The 21,871-nt window shown below is 45.1% G+C and overlaps 1 protein-coding gene across 1 annotated transcript; it reads left to right on the plus strand.

The window, feature by feature from the left end:
- Nucleotides 1–919: 919 nt before the first annotated feature.
- CS (citrate synthase) lies at nt 920–21,564 on the plus strand. The gene is made up of 11 exons (XM_056797879.1): nt 920–1,183; nt 11,758–11,805; nt 13,026–13,133; nt 13,665–13,730; nt 13,901–14,032; nt 14,306–14,494; nt 18,205–18,404; nt 18,904–19,033; nt 19,141–19,242; nt 19,420–19,629; nt 19,958–21,564. The coding sequence occupies exons 1-11, from the start codon at nt 935–937 to the stop codon at nt 20,126–20,128; spliced, it is 1,605 nt and encodes a 534-aa protein (XP_056653857.1). The 5' UTR covers nt 920–934; the 3' UTR covers nt 20,129–21,564.
- The last annotated feature ends 307 nt before the right edge of the window (nt 21,565–21,871 follow it).

The following is a 21,871-nucleotide window of genomic DNA, read 5'->3' on the forward strand; positions in this document are numbered from 1 at the left end:
GTATACATGTACACCCACACATAGGCATATATGTATGGATATGTGTGTATATGAACATATTTAAAAGAGGAGGGAAGAGAAGGGTTGAAGATCCTCCTTAGGATCTTAAGGATAGGGGGTCTTATATATGTATATGTACATACATATACATGCATATACATATGTGTGTATGTTTATATAAAGATATAGACAGCAGGGGAGAACCCAGGAGGTCCCTGGGTCTTTTTTTGTATATATTTTGTATGAGAGGAAGAGAGAGAGAAAGGAGGAAGGAGGGTTGGAGATTCTCCTTACAGTCTGGATCATATATAAAATTATGCATATACACATATGTATGTGTATAGTGGAAGAAAGCAGGACGGAGAGCCCCTCTTTCGTATATACATATGTGATATATAAATATACACATGTATATATATTTAAAAAACAGAGGGAGGCAGGGCCCTTGGTACCAAGCTCGGGGCTGACAAGCTACAGAGGATCCTTATAAGCCAGGCTGGTCCCTGAGTGATGTCACCAAGCTGCAGGATGACTTCTTGGGCTTCAGCCACTGACCTCATCTAAGGTTATCTCAGGAGTGATGTCATTAGCCAATGACATTCCCCAAAGAGAGTCTGGGGGGAGGGGCGGGCCGGTGCTCCACGCCGTCAAAAGGCCCTGGGCGGCGGTCCCACTCTAGGGCCTTTTTCCCCCCACATTTCTTCTCTGTCCCGGCCTCCGGTCCTGGTTGGGTCCCCGAACAAGAGCACAGACCCAAGTTGTCAGGCACAGATGTAGACACCTATAGGCTCTCCTCCCCTCCTTTCCTTACTCCCCAAACCCGCCAGTCCAATCCTCCCCGCAGCTAACCCCTCTGCTGCGTAGGCTCCGCCCCAGCTTCCCCTCTTGGCCAATGTATGGTGAAGGGTGGGCCACGCCATAGGGAGGTGGGGCCATGCTAATAAGCTCCGGCGAGTGGGCGGGGCTTCGGCGAGGACCCCGGGCAGGGCGCCGCCGCCGCCGGTTTGTCTCCCCTTTCGCTCAGCCGCCTCCTTTCAACCTTGTCCACTCCTCGGCGCGGCCTCTAACGTGCCTGCGGCTTCGGTTCCTGCCGTGGGTCCCCTCCTCCCTCCCTGCCCAGCGGCTCCCCAGGCTGTCCGCCATGGCCTTACTCACTGCGGCCGCCCGGCTTCTTGGGGCCAAGGTGAGTGAGTGAGGCGGCAGGAGCTAGTCTCGGTGTGGGTGGAGGCGGCCTCCAGGCCCGCGCGCGCCCCCGAACCTCCCCGCCCGATCCCCTCCCGGCGTCCTCACGCCTTAAAGGGGCCGAGCTCTCGGCTGGAAGCCAAGCGCGGCAGGGGTGCCCGGGGCCATGTGGGATCGATTGCTCCCCCGGGTGTGCCGGGCGCCTCGGACATCCGGGACGCGGGGCCCGGAGCGGCACTGGCGTCTCTCCCGCCCTGGTGCTGGGTGGGGGACCCCTGTTGTGTGCGAGCGGGGTCCGGAGCCTCGCCCCCAGTCGTGGGTCCAAACTTGTGAAAGCTGATGGGGGGGCGAGCCAGATGGGCTCCTGACCGCTGCCCTAGGGCAACAGCAGCCGGCAGGATACTAACTCCTGATGGTGTGTGTGTGGGTGTGTGTGTGTGTGTGTAGGTAGGTACTTCCACTTCATGCCCAGCCTCACTATGTTTAGCGTTCTGGAAGTCGAAGCAGTAGGCATGGTTCTTGGGGTTCCCTCTCCCCGTTACCGCGAGGGACTATGGTTTAGGCCGAACGTTCTGTAAGATCCAGGCAAAATCACTGACCATCTAGCCTAAAGCTGGATCGGGTTTCTACCTATTCTCCAGATGAGTAAATGGAGGCACGGCGAAAAGGGTAGGCACAAGGCCACATGCTAGACACAATCAGCTTCCTTTCAAAACTCTTGGAAGCCTGGGTCCCTCACTGGGTTCGGAGGCAGAGAACTTACTAGCCTTAGGTCACCAATGGGTGTGACCTTATGTAGGTTACTTCACATCTTTGAAGGGCCACTTCCTCTTATGTAAAATGAGAGGGAGTGGACCAGATGACCTCTGAAGTCCCTTCCAGTTCCATATCTATGAACCTCATTGCCTCTTGGGCTCTGAGAGTTTTGTCTTACTTGTCTGAGGTTTCAAATTACCAGAAACTTTGGCTGTTAAGTATGCCCTTTACACAGGAAAACTGTCCAAGCCCTAGACGAGTTCTATGTTTGGTCGATCTTGCCTTCCAACAAGATCTCCTTATCCTTCCTGCTAAGGCCCCAGGGGAGAGAAGAGTTTGGAGTTGGTTTTGTTTCCCGATTGGGCCTAGTGGGTAGTCCAGGTTGGGTGGAATCCCCAAGTTTTACCTGGGGACTTTCTCTAGTCCAAAGATAGTGGCCAGTCACTTGGAAGGTGGCTATTTGGCTCTAATTTCTAACTGCTGCCAAGGAACAGGGTGAGGAAATCTCTTGGGAAATTCAGGCAAGTGTGTTGGCAAAGGAAAGGGAGACACTAAAATTAGCACATTCCTAAGCTGGTAACTCAAACCAGATAGGTTAACTTCACTGTAAAGAAAATTTAACTTTTAAATCTATTTGGGAGAGAAGTGACTGGACTGGAATTTGGCCCTACTGCTAGTTTTATTTGGTAGGCTGTTAAAGCTTGCCCTAAGGAGCCCTGACTTGAAATTTTGTGGCCTTTTCTTGACACTTAAAATGATCACCATTGGGGAAGTACTGAGACCAGGGTTATGTGATCCAGACTGCCAGTCCCCTGCCTCAGTACCCCCAGAGGTAGCTGAAGAATTAATCAGCAAGCATCATTACTTTTGTCATGTGAGCCTCAGAAGGAGATCTGACCTCAAAGAAATGTCCCCTGGTCCTTTGAGTTTCAAGGTCAAATATAGGCCCTTCTACCCAGCTGAGATTTCTTTCCCTTTCCTGAGAGGTCTGGATGATTTCCTTTTGGCAAGTAGTTTAAGTGATCCCTTGGAACCCTAGATGTGCTAGTTCAGGCTAGGGATTTTGACCTCATTTATCTGAATGACTCATGCCTAAAGAGTAATGTCCATCACCTAGCTTTTCTTGGAGTTTAAGAGGAGTGAAAAAATCTGTGAGTAACTACTTCGTGATGCCACTATTCCCTTCCCAGGTACTGCTTATTGTACCTGTATTAGGGAGCTGAACAGAGCTAGTAATTCACTTCCGGGCCCCTGAGGTCACTGATTTGGCTTTGCCACTCTTGTAGCTAAAAAAAATAATTTTTTGGCAGTATGAAAATAGCCTAAAGCTCCTTGTCTGTGGGGTGTTTCCTTTTCCAATCTACCTGGATTAACTGCTTTTCCTTTTAATTTACTCCACTGGATCAGCATTTTCTGTGATTCCTATGCTAGAGCTGACTTAAGTCCTCCAAGGTACAGTGCTAAGAACACCAGATTTGGATTCAAAAGGACTTCAGTTCAAGTCCTAGCTTTTAGCTTTAACCTGGATGCACAACTTCTTTGGATCTTTTATCCTTCATCAATAAAATAGATTTGGACCACATGGCATATGTAGTTCCTTCCAGCTCTGTGCTCCTATGGGTCTACAAAGCAACATTAGTAGTGGGCAGTGAAACTTGAAGGGCAAAATGTAAGTTTAAGGCTTTTAGCCATCCAGGATATTATCATTGCCTCCTTTACCTGAACTTTAGAAATAATAGGGAGAATTAAAAAATGTTGATGTGAAGAAATACAGTGACTAAGCAACTGTTCTTTTTTTATTTTTAAATATTTTTTCCAATTACATGTAAAAACAATTTTTTAACATTCATTTTTTAAAAATTCTGGGTTTCAAATTCTCTCCATTTCTCCCCCCTCCCTGAGATGATCTGATAGAGATTGTACATGTCTAAGCACTTTTAATCTTTGATAGCTTTTATTATTGGGAAGTGCCTTCTTATATTGAACCACAATTTGCCTCTTGAGTGCTTCACCTAGTAATTGGGTCTGGTTCTCTGTTATTTTAATTCTCTGCTTGAAGACAGCTACTATTCCCACCCTGTTCAGCTAGATCACAGATCTGTACTTGTAAAGGGCTCAGGATTGCATGGATTTTTCCTGGCCTGTTTCATAAAGCACCTTTTCAAATACCACAAACTTTTCTCTTTCCTTGGGCCCTAAAACTTCTTCCTTCCACTATTCAAAACCATCTCTCCTCATGTTCTTCAGATCAAAGCCCTTGGGTTGCATGACAATAATTAAGAACTCTCATTTCTGTATTAGACTATATAGTAGTTAGTGGTGGCGGGGTTTGTAGTTGTAGTAGTAGTAATACTACTGCATTTCTTTTAGTTAATGTTCCACATGTAGCTACTGATTCACCAAACTTTGAATATCATTCTGAACTGACTTCACCAGGCATATTTACATTTCTTTAAAGAGCCCAAAGAAAGTTCCTGGAGCAGTTCTGAAGCTAAAGCTGCTAAGTGGATTTGGATTCTGGAAAGGAAAACAAAAGAGTAGCATAGTATTTGGTCAATTTGATTTTGGTCCCTGAAGCTGGAGGTAGGAAGAAAAAAAACGCATCAGAAAGGAATCAAAGTCCAGTATTTGGGGGAACACTATTTGGTGACTTTTTTTCTCACAGACTATCAGGGGAACTTTGGGCAACAGACTACAAAGCAGACAGTTGTGGAGTAGCACAGAATAAACTACTTTGTGTGGAAATGAATTTCTGGGTAGTAGAAGTTCAGGTATATGATGGGAGAACATGTAGTAAAATCTGTAGTGTTTAGAAGACTGTAATCTCAGTGAAAAACTGGCATGTAGAAGAGAGGGATTAGACTTGTTTCACTTAGGCCCAGAGGGAAGGACCAGGCAGTTTCAGAGTAGTAGTTTAGAGTTGCTAAAAAGACACCTTTCCTAACAGTTATTCAGTTGTGACCAGTCCTTTGTGGCCCCACATGGGATTTTTCTTGGGTAAGATACTAGAGTGGTTTGCCATTTTTTTTCTCAGGGAATAAATTATGTCCACGTTGGCAAAACTATGGCACACATGCCTGATGGAGCTGTTCCCCTCCCCCTCTCTGTCATTCCTGAAGACATCTCTCCCATCACCTGCCCCTCTGCCTAGCAGTCCAATGGCAGTACTTCCTCCCTCCCTTGTCTGGGGTAAGATGGGGGCTCCCATGAGGTGTGAGGGTTACAGTTTGGGCTCTCAGTCTCTAAAAGGTTCACCATCACTGGGTTAAGTGGTTTGCCTAGGTTTGCACTAGTGCTAGTGAGTATCTGAGGCCAGATTTAAACTCGGGTCTTTTTGACTTTAGGACCAGTGCTCTACTCTACCTCACTGTTTCCTTCCTAATAAGTAGAGCTATCCAAAAGTGAAATAGGTTGGCCCAGGGAAGTAGGGGATTTCTTCTCACTGGAGGGCTTAAAGTGGAGCCTAGATGACTATATATTGTATATGGGTTGTACTAGATGACCCAGAGAAATTCTCAGAGTCTCTGACTCGTTCTCAGGGATGCTATAAAAGGAGTTTCATCAGGCAAGGTTTTGAATCAGATGTGCTTTAAGTATCTTTGTTGTTGAAACTTCTACCTTCTGTCTTAGTTCAATACCAAGTATTGTTTCCAAGACAGAAGAGTGGTATGACCTAAGTAATTGGAGTTAAGTGACTTGCCCAGGGTTCCACAGCTAGGAATTATCTGAGGCTGCATATGAACCCAGGACCTCCCATCTCCAGGTCTGGCTCTAGCCACTGAGGCACCAAGCTGTCATTTAAGTATCTTTTAACCAATTCTGTTTCTTAATTATTAAGTATATAAGGATACTAAATTCTTAAGGAAATCCTTTTCCTGGGGAGTGTGTAGGGTCTGAAATGGAGACTCAGACCTCAAGTGTTCAGACTGAGGAAAACTTCCAATCAACACTATTGTGAAATACAAATGCTGATTGAGTTCTCTGACCTGGTTCTGAGGAGAGAAGAGCCTTTGTGCTGTCCTGGTTTGTTTTTCTCCTAATGAAGTTGCTCTGCCCTGGGAGCCCTCCCACGGCCCAAAGCTCCTCATCTCTTTTAATAAAGAGCTATGCCTGCCTTGCTGGCTTGGAGGCTTGGCTTCTTTCTTAATCTGACAGAACCAAGGGGCCTGATCTGCTCCACTCTGATATTCTTGCAGACATTGGGGTGGGCAGGACAGGGTGGGAGAAGGCAAATGGGAAGAGCGGCATGATCTCTTTACCTGTAAAGAAAAGAAATGGCTCTTCCTTGGACACAGACCGCACAGGAATATACTAAAAGAGCCAAAGGAGAGATGGGTTTCTTCATGTGTGGTTTCCTTTGGTGCAGATGAGATGCTATTTTACCCAGAATTTCCCTTTGAGTTCGCTCTCTAGGACAGATAGCTCATGCTAGGGAGGAGTGGCTGGGCTGACTGAGGGAAGTGACTCCATCAAGAAAATGACCTGTTGGGTGGAGTGAATGAGCAGTGCCTGACTCACCTGACAGCAGTTGTCATAGTACAATGACTTTCCACGTGGTTGGTGCCTGGCACCTGGGGCAGAGGGGCAGAGCCCAGACACCCTTCCTTCCAAGTTGTGGGAGGAGGACAGGGATGACCAAAAGGTTTGAAATCTGTTTATTTACATCTGATAAACCTTAGAGCCTGTGTTTACAGGGATCAGATAGCAATCTCTGCCAAGTAAAGTAGGGTGACTCTTGCTGAATCTTGAGGAACATCCCATTTCTCGGGAACAGTTGATTTTTTTCCTACGTGTTTGGCACTGCCTGTTGGATAGTAAAAGGCAGTTGAAACCAGCTCTTTGGTATATGTATTCTTCTTTCTCTGAGGACCTTCCTTTGTATGTGAGGCCACTTACCAGGAAGACTGGGGATCAGCTTCCTGTTTCCTAACTTCAGAGGATCCTCTGATCCTATGAATTTGAATATGTGGTCTTCTGAACCTTGTCTACCTTTTTGGGGGTCAGAGTTCTGGAGCCTTCTGATCCCTGGGGGATAATCCAACATCATTTTCCAAGCTCCATAAAAATAAATTGCACCATGTTTTTGTTTAGTGAGTCAGTATTAACCAGATTCAACATCACAAGGACCTGAATTCAAGTCCCACCTTTGCCATATCATTGGCTATGCAATCACTTAGTTTCACAGTGTGTCAGGGCAACTTTCTATGCAAGTCATAGAACAGTTGTAAATATGAGTCAATGGCTGCAGGTTCCTCCCCACTGTTCCCTGTTCCCTTTACTCCTGCACTCCCTCCAGAAGAAACCTACAACTTTTTGTGGTATGGTCTATTTTTTTTTATTTTATTTTTATTATCATATAAAACACATCCATATTGGTCATTATTGTATGAACACACTCGTACCAAAACCCCAAAATAAAACCGTAAACACTCTAATGTGAAAAATAGTATGTTTTGATTCAAATCCATCTGAGTCCAGGTGTTATATTTTTCAAAATGCTTTCCTGTGTTGGTCCATTTGTTCTATCTGACAGCCCTGGGGGGAATTGGGTAGTGGGGACCCAGATGAGGAAATGGATATAGATGAAGTAGACAGTGTGCTGTTTCGATTGCACAGCTTGAGTAAATCAGGCCTAACCTGGATGACTACAGCACAGCTCTGCCTGCCTAACTAGCAGCAGGTCAGATGAGGTGACCCCTAAAGCTTTGTGGTGGGTTCTTTGAGGCAGGCTGGGGTTTCATTTTCTGGGCCTCAAGTTTCCTCTGCTATAAAAGAGGGGCTGGACCCAGGAGCCTCTGAACTTGTAGAAATAGCCGCATAGGTTTTACTTCCTGTCACTAACACACCCAGTGAATGCGCATACATTGGCCTCGCACCCCAAGGCAATGGCCAGGCATTGGTTTATTCTAATTGGGGGGAATCCTGTACCTATATATAAGTATGTGTAGAATCAATCAAAGAAATTTAGGGAAGAAAAGCATAAGCAGTTTGGGAGAGATTGGGAAGGGCTTTCTCTAAAGGGCCTTTAGGGAAGTAAGGGATTCTTCCAGGCAGGTGAGAAGGGATGGGGGGTGGCTGGTGCAGAAGCCTGTTACCTCGAACAAGTTCACTTAGCAGTTATGAACCCCAGTTTCCTTAACTATAAAATGAGTCACTTAGACTTAGATAACCTTCATTTCTAACAGTCCAATGACCAGCTTTCCAGGGCTAAAGGGTGGCTTGACTTCACCAAGGTCATACTAGAGAGTATGTAGTTTGTTCATGTTTTTTGGTTGGTTGGTTTGCTTCTATCTTAAGAATTAATTCAACTTATCATTTCCTAGGCAGAAGAGGGGTAAGGGCTAGATAATTGAGGTAAGTGACTTGCCCAGGGTCACCTAGGTAGGAAAGATTGCAGTTTTACATATACATTTTCTCCCTCTACTTTCTCCTCACACCCTACTATGGGGTTGAAATTTATCTTGAGCCTAGCAGGAAAAGCTAAAAGAGTCTATGAGCCCACTGGCTAACAAGCTGAAGCTTCCCTTTTAATTTGAGGATGATGCTAATTAATCCTGACAACATATTTGCTTTCCTGTTTGAGGTGGGTAAGCTTCATTCTTCCCCATCCTCAGCAGGAAAGGGGTGTTGTTGGGGATTCAAGCCAATCTTTAATCAGGATTCTTTGAATTTCAAGGAGGCCTATTCACTCCTTTCCTCACTTTTTGGAATTGGTTTAAGTGCCTGAAATTTTCTAGGCACCTTATGACCTTGAAAATGGGGATGGGGTGGAGCAGGAAATGCAGCTAGGTAGCATAGTTGATAGTATCAGGTCTGGAGTCAGGAGGACCTTGTTTCAAATCTGGCTTCAGACACTTCCTAGCTGGGTGACCCTGGGCAAGTCATTTAACCCCAATTGCCCAAGCCTTAGGCAATCTTAGAATTGATATTAAGACAGAAAGTAAGGGTTTGAAAGAAAAAAAGATCTTGATATCACTGTATTTCTCTAGCGGGCTTTTTTCCATCTGTAAAGTTTTATAGGTGGCAATCACCCTGTGGTTCACTCCTTACCCCTGTATCAAATTTTAATTAGATTTTTCTAAAAGATTCATTGCCTTGGATGGCTGCCAGTCTGGAAAAATAGGTGGTAAAATACACTTCTCTACTATTGGTAGGGCAACTGGTCGACAACTAGGCAATTAGGGGAACTGGTAGTGCAGAATACTGCAAATGCTGTTGGTGCCAGTCTACTAAATTAGGTTTGCTTAGTAGGTTTTTTTTTTTTAACTCTTACCTTCTATCTTAAAGTCAATACTATATAATGGTTCCAAGGCAGAAGTGTGATTTAAGGTCCAGGGATTTGGGGTAAGTGACTTGCCCAGAGTTACATAGCTAGGAAATAACAAGTCAAATTTGAATCCAGGACCTCCTATCTCTAGGCCAGGTTCTTTATCCACTGTGCCCCTGCTTAGGTGTTTTCTTATCTCAAGGGAGGTTGGTGGGATAAGGAAGGATGCTGTAAGGAAATGATTAGTATAGAAAAACAACCAAAAGCATCAAAATAACTTAAACAAAATTGTATTGATTTGGCCGTGCTTACTGAAAAGCTGCTGGGTTGTTATGTCTGTTTTCCAAGGAGATCGGGGAAAAGGAGAAGAACCTATATTTTCCAAAAATATTTATAGCAGCTCCCTTTATGATTAGTGGCAAAGAACTGGAAATTGAGAGGATATCCATCAATTGAGGAATGGCTGAACAGATTGTGGTAGTATATGATGGTGATGGAATGATACTAGGGTACCATAAGAAACAATGAGCAGATTCTTGGAAAGAAACAAAGAGAACATTGCATAGTTACATATTTAATATTTGAAGAATAACTTGTGTTCACCTCCAGAGAAGGAACTGAAAAATGGAAACACAAAATCTGTATATAGATATCTGTTTGATAGATGATGACTTCTATGGTGCAATGAGGGCAAAGAGGGAGTGGAATACCTGGAAATAAATTCTATTAATAAAAATTTTAAAAAGAAAGAAAGGCTAATGAATCATAAGGTCTTACTTTTGGTATAGGAGAAACAGAACACAAAGAAATGATAAAAGGACCAGCTAAGTCTTAGTGACCTGGCATATTCTTTCTTTCCAGAAGACTAGCAAGAGCTAGGCAATCTGGTTAATTGACTTGCTCAGGGTCACACTGCTAGAAGTATCAAAGGTCAGATTTGAACCCATGTCCTCCTGACCCCAGGCCCAGCTCTTTCTGAAGTATATGTTACACTATCCTTGGTATCCTGTGGGAAGGGGGAACACGTCCAAGTTAATCCCAAAAAAGTTTATCAAGGAAAATGTCTACAAAATGTAAGTTCTACCTATGTCCTTGGTAGACATTAGAATTCTAGTCCCTCATTTCCAAATTTTCATTTAAGTTCGAAGATTGCTGAGTTATATGCTGTCTTTATATCAAATCTAAAATATTCCCAGGAAATTGCTTGGCTATGTCCATCTTCCTCTGGAAGTGAAAGCATTTTGGGGAGTAAGCCACTTTGGTTCCTTTTGGTATAATAAATGGCTAGTGGGAGACCCTCTCCCTTACCTTCAGTCCCCTAGGAGGGTTGAAAACAATTCTGTGAAAGGCTTGCCAGTGGTTCTAGGTACGAAGGCTGCTTCACCATGTATAATAAAGAATAAAGAAGCCTGTGAAAACCATACACTGCATCAGAAGATACAGAATGAACTTTGGATGTAGTGAATTGAACTGAAGGAGATTGAACACATTTATTTTGAATGTAAACTCTTATGCAAAAGGGGACAGCACCCTAATTGGCTTTTTGTCAATGCACCTACCAATCATTGGTTTTGCTCTCTTCCTCTTATATTTCCCTCTTATCTCCAATTATTGTAATTTCCCCTTAGAAAGTGCAGTATTGTATGCACCTTTAGCTAGAAGATCCTTAGAGGTATAAGCTGGATATTTTAAATGATTCATTGGGGAGACTAGGCATGTAAATCTGGGAGATTTCAATATGGTGGTCTCCCAATAGAATCACAAGGGGGATGGTGAAATGGAATTTTTAAATTTTTTATTGCCAAAGTCACAGGTTCCATCCCCCCCATCTCACCCAACCAACCACCCACCCACCCCACCTGCCAGAGCAGCAGAAGTGAAGCAGAATGTCTTCTGCTGGCTTTGATAAGCAGTTTTCTCCAGGTCACTTCCTGTCTCTTTGGTTTCTCCTTTTCACTATGGGCTGGTCTATCACATCTCGGGAACCAATCGAAGTCTCTCAATTTGCCGAGCACTGCAGTGCTTGTGGTCTTTCAGGACTAAGTGGTACTGACTAAGTAAGTGTGAATTCTCTTTGTTAATGAGTTACTAAGTGTTAAGTAGGGGTACTTCAAGTTCCTGATTGATTAACTTAAAATAGACAAAGGGAATAAAAAAATTCCCTTTCACAACCAGCTAGCTACCAGCCCTATGCTTCCTAAAGGCAGCTTGAGCCCTGGCTCACTGGTGCTTCCTATTGTGTGTCGTGAAGCCTGACCTGGAGCCCAGATGACCAGAGCTGCCTCTCTTTGGTGAATGCTAATAGGGCTGTGATGACTTCCTCTGGCCAATACTTTTAGTGGCTGCTTCCTGACCGACAAGGGGGAAGTTCTTGTACATGTTTCTTGTGTCTAGACTACTTTCAAATGCCAAATTGGGGATGGGAAGAGGAAATGATAATGTCACGTTTTAATTTCTCTGTGATTTCTCAAGGTTGGCACAGTAGTCTGGCAGAAACTCTTGATGAGTGATACCAAGTTCTCACCTTTTCTGGGTTTTGTTTTCTCTTGCAGAATGCATCCTGTATTGTTCTTGCTGCCCGACATGCCAGTGCTTCCACAGTAAGTCAGACATCTGAAGACCAGTAGGGATTGGGGAATGGGGTGGGCAAACAAGCGATAAAACTCCACCTGATCATTCTTGATTCCCAGCATTAACAGGTAGTTAGGGTTGACGTGTATTCCTTCTCTTCAGTGCTCATTCTGAAGAAGCATGAGCCATGCCTGTGACTCCTCTCTCTTTTTTTTTACCCCAAAAAGTCCTGATTGCTTTTGTAGCAAGTTCTGGCCCCTGATTTATTTAACATGAATTGAGATTAATTGTACAATTTCTTTGTTCTGCCACATTTGAGATGTTTTTAAAACAAATATTTACATATTGATTCATTTGAACTTACTATCTTATATGGTGTGAAATGTGGGACTAATCTTTTTTCCCTTATTTGTTTAATTGTCTCAACAGTTTATTGAACAGTAATTGCTTTCTCCCCAATGTTTTGTAATCTTGAGTTAATCAAACATTAGTCTCTTGGTTTTGGTTCTACTTCTGGGTTCTGTTCTAATCATCTTTTTTTTTCTAATTCAACACTGTTTTTTTTTTGTAATTACTTTAGGGCATATTTTGAACGTTAGCAGATCATATTTTAATTATTTCCCTGTTCTGCTTCTTTCTATGTAAAGTTTATAATTTTATCTAATTCTATAAAGTGCACCATTATCATCTGCATTAGTATTACATACTAGCTGCTTGACCCTAGGCAGATGACTTAACCTCTGATCACCTCAGTTTCCTCTGCTATAAAATGGGAATAACAACAGCATCTGCATTGTTGGATTGTTGTGAGGATCAGTTGAGGTAATGTTTATGAAGTGCTTTAGCACAGTGTAGGCACTATATTAATGCTCATTCCCTTCCTTTGCCCTTCCCTTTGATCCACGGTCTCCTCTTTTATTTATTAGAATTAATACTTCTATAATGCCTTCCCTGGATTTCTATACTAAAAGCATTGGTAAACCTTAAGTGCCATATAATTATGGGATTGTTTCTTAGCTTTATTTGGAAATGGCCTTTATATGTCTTCAGAGACATTAGCTAAGCTTAGGGTAGAAAGCAAATATGGAATCTTCTTTCTGGCTGGGGGGAGCTCCACTTGGACAAGGCAGTTGAATCAATTGTCTTGACAGAAATAGGGAGTTACGTTCTAGAGATGAAGGGGTGGGCATTCTTCTTTGTTTTGTGATGAAGTGATTTGCTCTCTGAGCCTTTGCCTCTTTCCTCCTAGAATCTGAAGGATGTCCTCAGCAACATGATACCTAAGGAACAAGCTAGAATCAAGACTTTCAGGCAGCAGCATGGCAAGGATGTCGTGGGGCAAATCACTGTGGACATGGTGAGGGCTCTGGGTGCTGGGTGGGCAGAATCAGCAGTATGGAGAAGCATTGAACCCCCTGTACCCCCGCAGCCTCTGAACCTAATCTAAACCCCTCAAAGAGGGGAGAAGTACATCCTCTGTTGCTGTTCAGCCCTCGTAACTCCCCCTTCTCTGGAGATTCTGCTCTGCTTATGAGATCAGGAGGACGAAGATCCTGGGTGCTGTAAACCTCAATGCTGTCTCCCACTACATTGCATAACAGATAGGCTGAGCAGTCCAGAACAGGGATTTAGGGGTGATGCTGCTACTGCCTGCTCAGTAAAAAGAACAAAGGAGCACTGAGGGGGGCCTGATTTGTTATCCCCTTTGAGCTAATTTTAGATTTTGAAGTTAGGCGCACCCCATCTCCACTCTTCCCATTCTCTTGTTTATGGCTCTGTTGAGAGTCACTTGGTCTCTTCCATGTCAGGGTTGACCCGCTTTCTTTCTGGGGAGTTTTCCCAGAACTGGCCTGGATTAGGTTGATTGTGCTCCTGCTTATCTCTTTAGATGTATGGTGGCATGCGGGGAATGAAAGGATTAATATATGAAACATCAGTTCTGGATCCTGAAGAGGTAAGAACGAACAGCATCCTTAAGTAACTGCATTCGTGCTGCTGGGCAGAGAGACGTGTGGGCTTCCTTCTTACACACCTCTGCGTTCGGTCGTGAAGCGGTAGGGAGAGCAGCGTCTTTCCAGACGGACAAATCCCCAGCGTGCCCTTCTCGTTCTTCCTTCTTTCAAGGGGATCCGTTTCCGTGGCTACAGCATCCCAGAGTGCCAGAAGTTGCTCCCCAAGGCCAAAGGAGGGGAAGAACCCCTTCCCGAGGGTTTATTCTGGCTGCTGGTGACTGGCCAGATCCCAAACGAGGAACAGGTAAGGCGTGAGACACACCTCACCTCTCTCCTCTACCCAGTTGGCGTGCTGCTCCTCTCCCTTCCCCCTTTCTCTTTCTACCAGACACTTAATCCTGATCGGGGTGGTTGTGAGGACAAGATGAGGGATGGGACTGAGTGCAGAGATCTGCTATTTAAGTGGATTGGGCTGAGCTCTCTCCGAAGCTCTGGCTGCTGCTCTGCAGCTGCTGCTGGCTCCCTTTCCACTTTCCTTCCATCCCCACTGTTCTCTATCTTAATTCCTTATCTCCAGGTGAGCTGGCTCTCCAGAGAGTGGGCAAAACGAGCGGCTCTGCCCTCCCACGTGGTCACCATGTTGGACAACTTCCCCACTAATCTGCATCCCATGTCTCAGCTCAGCGCAGCAGTCACTGCTCTCAACAGTGAAAGTAACTTCGCTCGGGGATATGCTGAAGGCATCAATCGGGCCAAATACTGGGAGGTAGGATAACTGCAATATAAAATGAGAGGAGGTTCCAGAGTGTGAGGCTGGGGAGGTGAGGGTCGGGACTTGCAGGAATTCACTTTTTAAAAACCCTTACTTTCTGCCTCAGTGTCAGTTCTACCACAAAAGAACAGAAAAGCCATTGGGGTTAGGTGACTTGCCCAGGGTTATCCAACTAGAAAGTGTCTCAGGCCAGATTTGAACCCAGGGCCTCCCGGCTTCAAGCCTGGGACTCTATCTACTGTGGTACCTAGCTGCTCCAGAGTTAGCTTTCCTTGAGACCTGCCAAGCAGCCTCTTCTTAGGCTTTTGGAACTACCAAATATTCTTCATTCCTCTTCTCTGACACCTTCCTCTCCTTCCTAGTAACCAGATAGTTTGTTATCCTGTCTCTGAAGATCTCAGGCTCTGCCATTATAGTTGGACTAAAATCATCATTCCTTTCAAGGGACTAGTTCCAGTCAGCCACAGCTCTTGAGTGTTCTCCAGCTTTCCATAGACAGAGGGGGGTACAAAGGAAAGGGGGAGCCCAGGAGCAAATGTCCTCTATTTCTTATGAATGGAACAAGCCTCAGAATTGCTTTAAATTCCTTCCCTCTTAATTATTAGTGATTTGAAACATTTTTTAATATGGCTCTTAACAGCTTGGATATCTGACTTTGAAAGCTGCCTGTAGATATGCTTTGACCATGTATAAATTGGAGAATGGAGCTTTTTTCTTTTTAAAAAATTTCTTTTTTTTTTTAAACCTTACCTTCTGTCTTGGAATCAATATTGTATATTAGTTCTAAGGCAGAAGAGTGGTGAGGGCTAGGCAGTGGGGGTCAAGTGACTTGCCCAGGGTCACACAGCCAGGAAGTATACAAGGCCAGATCTGAACTTAGGACTAACAGCTCCAGGCCAGGCTCTTTTATCCACTGTGCCCCCAGCTGCCCCTGAATGGCTCTTATTCTTATAAATTTGAATTGTTTCCCTTATATACATTAGAAGTGAAATCTTCATCAGAGAATCCTGCTGCAAATCCGTCCCTTCTGATCTTAACTGTGTTGGTTTTGTTGTGCAAAAACTTTTCAATATTTATGTAATCAAAATTCTCTTTATCTTCAGTGAATCCTTTCTATCTCTTGTCTAATAGGACCTCTTCCCTTAGCCTTAGTTGTATCGAAGTCATGTAATCATTTGGAGCTTATCTTGGTATAATAGTGAAGCATTAGTCCAGACTTAGCCAGACTGCTCTCCAGTTTTCCCAGAAGTTCTTGTCAGATATTGAGTCCTTACCCCAGGGCTGGGTGACATTGACTTCTCTTGTTCTAGTACAGAGAAGTTGGGGGTGAGGGGTGGCAGCTGTGTAATACAGTTCATGTTAAACTTTGCAGTAAACTAAGCCCCAAGCCTTTCAGATGGACTGCTCCAGGCGCGTCTCCCAGTATGCTGGCTAATCATTTTCAGCCTCATTTTCAGTGGACTTCACAAATATTCCCCAGATGCGGCCTCTCCTTTTGGGTCAGGCAGGCTTAGCATCATCTACCACTTCTAGGTCCCCTTAACTGTTTTCTAGTCCACATTGTTTCTTCTCCATCAGGTTAGGGTGAGCTACCTTTTTATCCTGCTGAAGTATAATGTCTTCACAGCACGACTTTGTCTTAGTGGCTCCATGCTGCCTCCTAGTGATCATTACATTCCTTCCTAAACACTCGGAAACCCATTCTAGAATTTTGTTAGAACGGAGGTCAAGTTTACGGGGTTTTCCTTTTTTCAAAAGCTCGCCTTTCAAAAACAAAATGGAGACATCTGGTCAGCCTTTGGTCTGCTGGCATCTCCTAGTCAAATCTTCGGAGATGACATTGACGAACACAAAGGAGGGAGGGGGATTAGCATTTATTAAAACACCTCGTATGGGCTAGGCACGGTGCCAAAGGCTTGACCGGTATCTCATTTGGTCCTCAAACAACTCTGAGGAGCACTCGCTGTGCTTATCCGGGGCTTACTAAAAGTGTCTGAGGCTGGATTTGCACTCCGGTGTTCCCAATTCCAGGCCCGTTGCTCTATCTACTGTGCCACCGACCTGAGCTTGATTGTTCAGTAAAGTGGAATAGATAGCAGGATCGGATGCTTCGGCGGGCTCTAGAGTTTATGAAAAGAACGCGGAACATCAGTATTTATAGGCCTTTCTCTTGGTTGAATTTGATGTCATATCGATGCCCTCTTTGTCATCCTTCCAGTGACTCCTCTCTTTTTCACCGTGGTGACTGGTGCTTCGTGTCCGAATGTTGTCTGAGAGGGAGTCGGTGATAGCCTTCCCCTCTGTTTCTCATTACAGTCTTAGATTGTGTGTAGTGTCCTTGAAGAGTAAAGTTACAGCCGTTGTGAGGATCCTGTTTCTTTAACAACTTTGGTGGCTGCCTTTTGTTTTCACATCCCTTCCATGTCTGAGTGATGCCTCCCCAACTTCTCTCCCAACAGATTTTTTAAAACAAAAAGTCATTCAGCGAACTGCCTGCCTCCAGCAGGTGTCTGCGTGCATACGGGTGTCACAGCTTAGTCTGCCAGCCACAGCAAGGGGAGGGAGGTTGGCTTTCTCGCTCTTCTCAGGGCTTGCTTTGAACAATTTTACATGAAGCTTCGTTGTTTTTGTTCTTTCCATTTAAACGGTTGTAGTCATGATGTTCCCGGTTCTGCTTCCTTTTTTCTACATTACTTTATAGGAGACTTGTCCTGTTTCTCTGAATTCCCATTTGTCTGTTCTTATACATTCATGTGCCATAGGTTAGCCATTCCCCTTCTCTGTCTGCAGTTCCTTGCTTTGACAAAAGCAGCTTTAATTAATACTTGCCAAAATATGCGGGACGTTTCAGCCTACCTTCTCAGAGTACATTCTCAGCAGTGGGATCTCCCAGTCAAAGGGTGAATGCCATTTAATTCCAAACTGCTTTCTGTAATGCTTGGAACAGTTCATAGTTGTTCCATGTATTGGCATGCCTGTCTTCCCAAAGCCCCTCCAGCATTAGCCACTGATCTCTTTATAGTCTTGTGCCAATTTCCTGTATGTCTTCTATTATCAGATACTGGAAATATTTTCCCCATTCACCAGGCTGTCTTCTTATTCTGACTACATTGATACTGTTCCTGCAAAATTTTCAGTAGATTTGTTTATTTAGGTTAGTTAGTCCTTCAAGATTTTCTTATTCCTTAGTATTTCAGTTAAGCTGTATTGAATATCACTTTGATATCAAACAGTTATTGAGCATCTTCTTTGTGTCCTAATCCCTGTGCAGCATTTCTCTCAAAGAAAATCTAATTGAGATAAGACTAATAGATAACAATATGAAATAATATATAGCCAAGAGGTAAGTGGTATATTAAAGAGAAATCGTCCCATAGATAGAACTCCAGAACAATCATGGCCTTCTAAGATGTCATTTCTGGGCCTCGTAGAACATCAATGAATGCAGACAAAACATCCCTATAACGTGATGCTTTGGGCACATGTGTTGAACAAATGGCTGTTGCTACTTCTAATCCCATGGGGTCGTCTTTCTTAGTTTTTTGCATAAGCAAAGTGGTAACTGCAGTGACGTGGGTTAAACTGTATCGCCCTCAGCAAAGCCTTCTGGTGGCCTAGTCTCTTGAGATGAGATAGTACCACAGAGACACCAACTGGTCTCATCCAGCTCTGAAGCTAACACTCTTAACTCTCCCCTTCCCAAGCTGATTTATGAGGACTGCATGGATCTCGTTGCCAAGCTGCCTTGTGTCGCAGCAAAGATCTACCGGAATCTGTATCGAGAGGGCAGCAGCATTGGGGCCATCGACACCAAACTTGACTGGTCTCATAACTTCACCAACATGTTGGGCTACACCAATGCCCAGTTCACTGAGCTTATGCGCTTATACCTCACAATCCACAGGTGAGCCAGACCAGGTACCAGGTACCTCTTTTGTGGAGAATTTTGGCACAAAGCCACTCCAGGGGGCAGCTGAGGAGCTCGGTGGATTAAGAGCCAGGCCTAGAGATGGGAGGTCCTGGGCAAGTCACTTCGCCCCTATTGCTTGCCCTTACTGCTCTTCTGTCTTGGAACCAGTACGTAGTACTGATTCTGAGGCGGAAGGTAAAGGTCTAAAAAAAGCCACTCCAGAATTCACGTCTTCAGGGAAGGAGCTGTGGGCAAGAGTGAACCTAAAACCTGGATTCAGGGACTACAGTGGTTACTATAAAAAAGGACAGGGGAGGGAGTCAAATCAACCGGCCCAAGAATAAGGCAGTGCCTTTAGTTGGGCGGGAACCACGTTGGCAGGGTATCCGGGGTTGTTTTTCCAGTCTTCTGCCTTTATTGTTTGCAAGCAGCCCCCTCCCGTGTGCACACGTGTCTGAGGATACACTGACCCGATTTCTCTCATTTCCCCCAGTGACCATGAGGGCGGCAATGTCAGTGCCCACACCAGTCACCTGGTGGGCAGTGCCCTTTCAGACCCCTACCTGTCCTTTGCAGCAGCCATGAACGGACTGGCCGGGCCCCTCCATGGCCTAGCCAATCAGGTAAGAGCAGGCTCCTGGCCCTCGTACTTTCCAGCTCTTTTTATTCCTGGTCTCCCTCCTCTCCTTCTAACCATGTGTTGGCCTCCTCCCTGCCGCATTATCCACAGGAGGTATTAGTCTGGCTGACGCAGTTGCAGAAAGAAGTTGGCAAAGATGTGTCTGATGAAAAGCTGCGTGAATACATCTGGAACACGCTCAACTCAGGCAGGGTAAGCCGAGCACTTCAAGTGAGAAGAATCCCAGATGTAGACTTTGTAGGAGAAAAGAAGGAATTCCAGCTTTCGATTCAAGAGAGTTGGGAGTCTGCTGCCCGCCTGGAAGAACTGGGGGAAGGGAATGGGAGTTCTTCCCTTGCAGGTTCTGATTTGTTTCCACTCCCTTTGTAGGTGGTCCCTGGCTATGGCCATGCTGTACTAAGAAAAACCGATCCCCGGTACACCTGTCAGCGGGAATTTGCCCTGAAACATCTACCAAATGACCCCATGTTTAAGCTGGTGGCTCAGCTATACAAGATTGTACCCAATGTCCTTTTGGAGCAAGGCAAAGCAAAGAACCCTTGGCCTAACGTAGATGCTCACAGCGGGGTGCTTCTGCAGGTAAGGCTGTCCCACCTCTTTCTCCTCCTGATCTCTCTTGCTGGGCCATCTGTCCACCCCACAGGCAGGTTCCCCAGATCGTTTCCCCAATCGTCTTTCACGTGCTTCCCAAGATCCTTGGAACAAATGTCCATGAGGTGTCCCCCTCTAGATTCCAAGCTGGGACACCTCCCCCAGCTCTATCCCAGTTTTGAGGCACTAAACCCAGGGCTTGATAAGAGGGAAACAAAGCCTCAATCACAATCACCAGACCCTACTTCCTGTTTGTTGCTGTTCCTGGGCCCTCATCCTGAACCCTTTTTTTTCTTTCTTTCTTTCTACCCTGCAGTACTACGGCATGACAGAGATGAATTACTACACGGTTCTCTTTGGGGTTTCACGGGCACTGGGGGTGCTGGCACAGCTCATTTGGAGCAGAGCCCTGGGCTTCCCCCTGGAGAGGCCCAAGTCTATGAGCACAGATGGCTTGATGAAGTTTGTAAGCTCCAAGTCTGGGTAAAGACAGGGACTAGGCAGAGTGGGGAAGGGGAAGAGAATGCCTACCAGAATGAGGGGACTAAAAGAGACAGTACGTACTTTTTTGTTTTTGTTTCAGGGGGCCTTTAAAGATTTTTAGGATTAAATTATATATGATGCGCTGACACTAAGTTTGAGGTTATTTAAAGTATAAATTCAGATTTTTTAAAAGGCAAAGATGAGACTATGTTTTCTGACTAGTCCCCCTCCTCTGCCCACTGTAGTTGTCCATTGACCGTAGCTTGAACAAGACTAATAGAGATCTGGGCGAGGATGGGCCCCCTGCCTCATCTAGAGTGGAAATCTAGTGCATGCCCTGCCCCAACAGGGTCCATGCTGGTTACAGGGGGTCTGCATTCACTTCTTTACTTTGGAGATTTAGGGTTGTTTTACTTAGCTCAAACCCCTCCACACCCACCCAAACTCCTCCCGACCAGTAGGCCAGCAACCAGAACTCTGTCCCCAAAGTCACTTTTCCATAGGAATCATGTTGGATTGCAGCTCCAAACCCACCCCAAACCCGCCACACAGCCACACACATCAAGAGCTGAGCTGTTAAGTGGCTGGGCACCGTTTGGAACCCTCTGCCACCCGATGAACAGAGGCAATGGCAGCCGTAAGATTGGCACCCAGAAGAGGAGGTCTTGGGAAACCTCATGTCTCACTATTTACAGGAACTACCTTAGTGCAGACTTTATGTCCTTGTGACTCCCTGAGCTGGAAGAGCTTTGCAGGAATTATATTGGGGATTTCCCTTACCCTTGTTTTGTACATACCACTGGTTTTGGCCTCTTCCTCTGTCAGTCTTTCTGGTGTGGTCTCCCCACCCCTATCCCCTTTTAATATTTACATCTGGGCATAATCTAACCACTATACACTTCCCACCCCCCATACATTTTCTCTGGGTTGAAAAGAGTGGGGGGGCCTACAAATGGCATAGCATGTTGTCTTCATAATGTGGCCACAGGGATAATACTTTTGTTTTTTAAAACTTGGAAGTATGGCTTAAAAAAGGATTTCATCTTGTTACTATGAGACCCCAGGGCTTAGGGCATTAATATAAATAAATCACAGCACCCCACCCCCCCCAGAAAAAAGATCCCTCAAAATTATTTATCCCAGTTCTGCCCCCAACTGCGAACAGTTCGTTGTTTAGAGCCCCATTTGCACAGGTTTTTCAGTGATTCAGAATGCTCTGCTGCCTCTTCTTTGAGAAAGAACTGAAATACACTCCTCTCACTGTGTCCCCTCATCCAACCCCGCCAATCCTGCCTGTGTTTGTGTGGATCCCCCTGCCCCTAGAACCAAGCTGTTGAGATGGACACACTGTCTATGAACCCCTGGGTAACTGTCAAGAGTCCTGTTGCAGACTTCAGGTTGTTCTGTATAAAATGCAAAATAAATGTTTTTATTAACAAAGCTGGGTCTTGATGTCATATAAGTCATGGAGATAAAAGAGGAAGGCTTGGCCATGCCTGTTTCAAAGGCTTTTTTTTTTTTAAACTCTTACCTTCTGTCTTGGAGTCAATGCTGTGTATTGGTTCCAAGGCAGAAGAGTGGTAAGGGCTAGGCAATGGGGGTCAAGTGACTTGCCCAGGGTCACACAGCTGGGAAGTATCTGAGGCTACATTTGAACCCAAGACTTCCTGTCTCTAGGCCCGGCACTGTCTACTGTGCTACCTGGCTGCCCCTCAAAGGCTTTCTTACCTCCCTTCAGCATGGGGTT

Source organism: Monodelphis domestica, chromosome 5 (genome assembly GCF_027887165.1).
Source record: "Monodelphis domestica isolate mMonDom1 chromosome 5, mMonDom1.pri, whole genome shotgun sequence".
NCBI classification, from domain to species: Eukaryota; Metazoa; Chordata; class Mammalia; order Didelphimorphia; family Didelphidae; genus Monodelphis; species Monodelphis domestica.

Excerpts from the sequence above, each read along its gene's own strand:
- CS (XM_056797879.1), top strand. The coding sequence starts at position 935 with ATGCTAATAAGCTCCGGCGAGTGGGCGGGGCTTCGGCGAGGACCCCGG. Across the intron at positions 1,184-11,757 it reads CCCGGCTTCTTGGGGCCAAG|AATGCATCCTGTATTGTTCT; the intron begins GTGAGTGAGTGA and ends TTTCTCTTGCAG. Across the intron at positions 13,134-13,664 it reads GGCAAATCACTGTGGACATG|ATGTATGGTGGCATGCGGGG; the intron begins GTGAGGGCTCTG and ends TTATCTCTTTAG.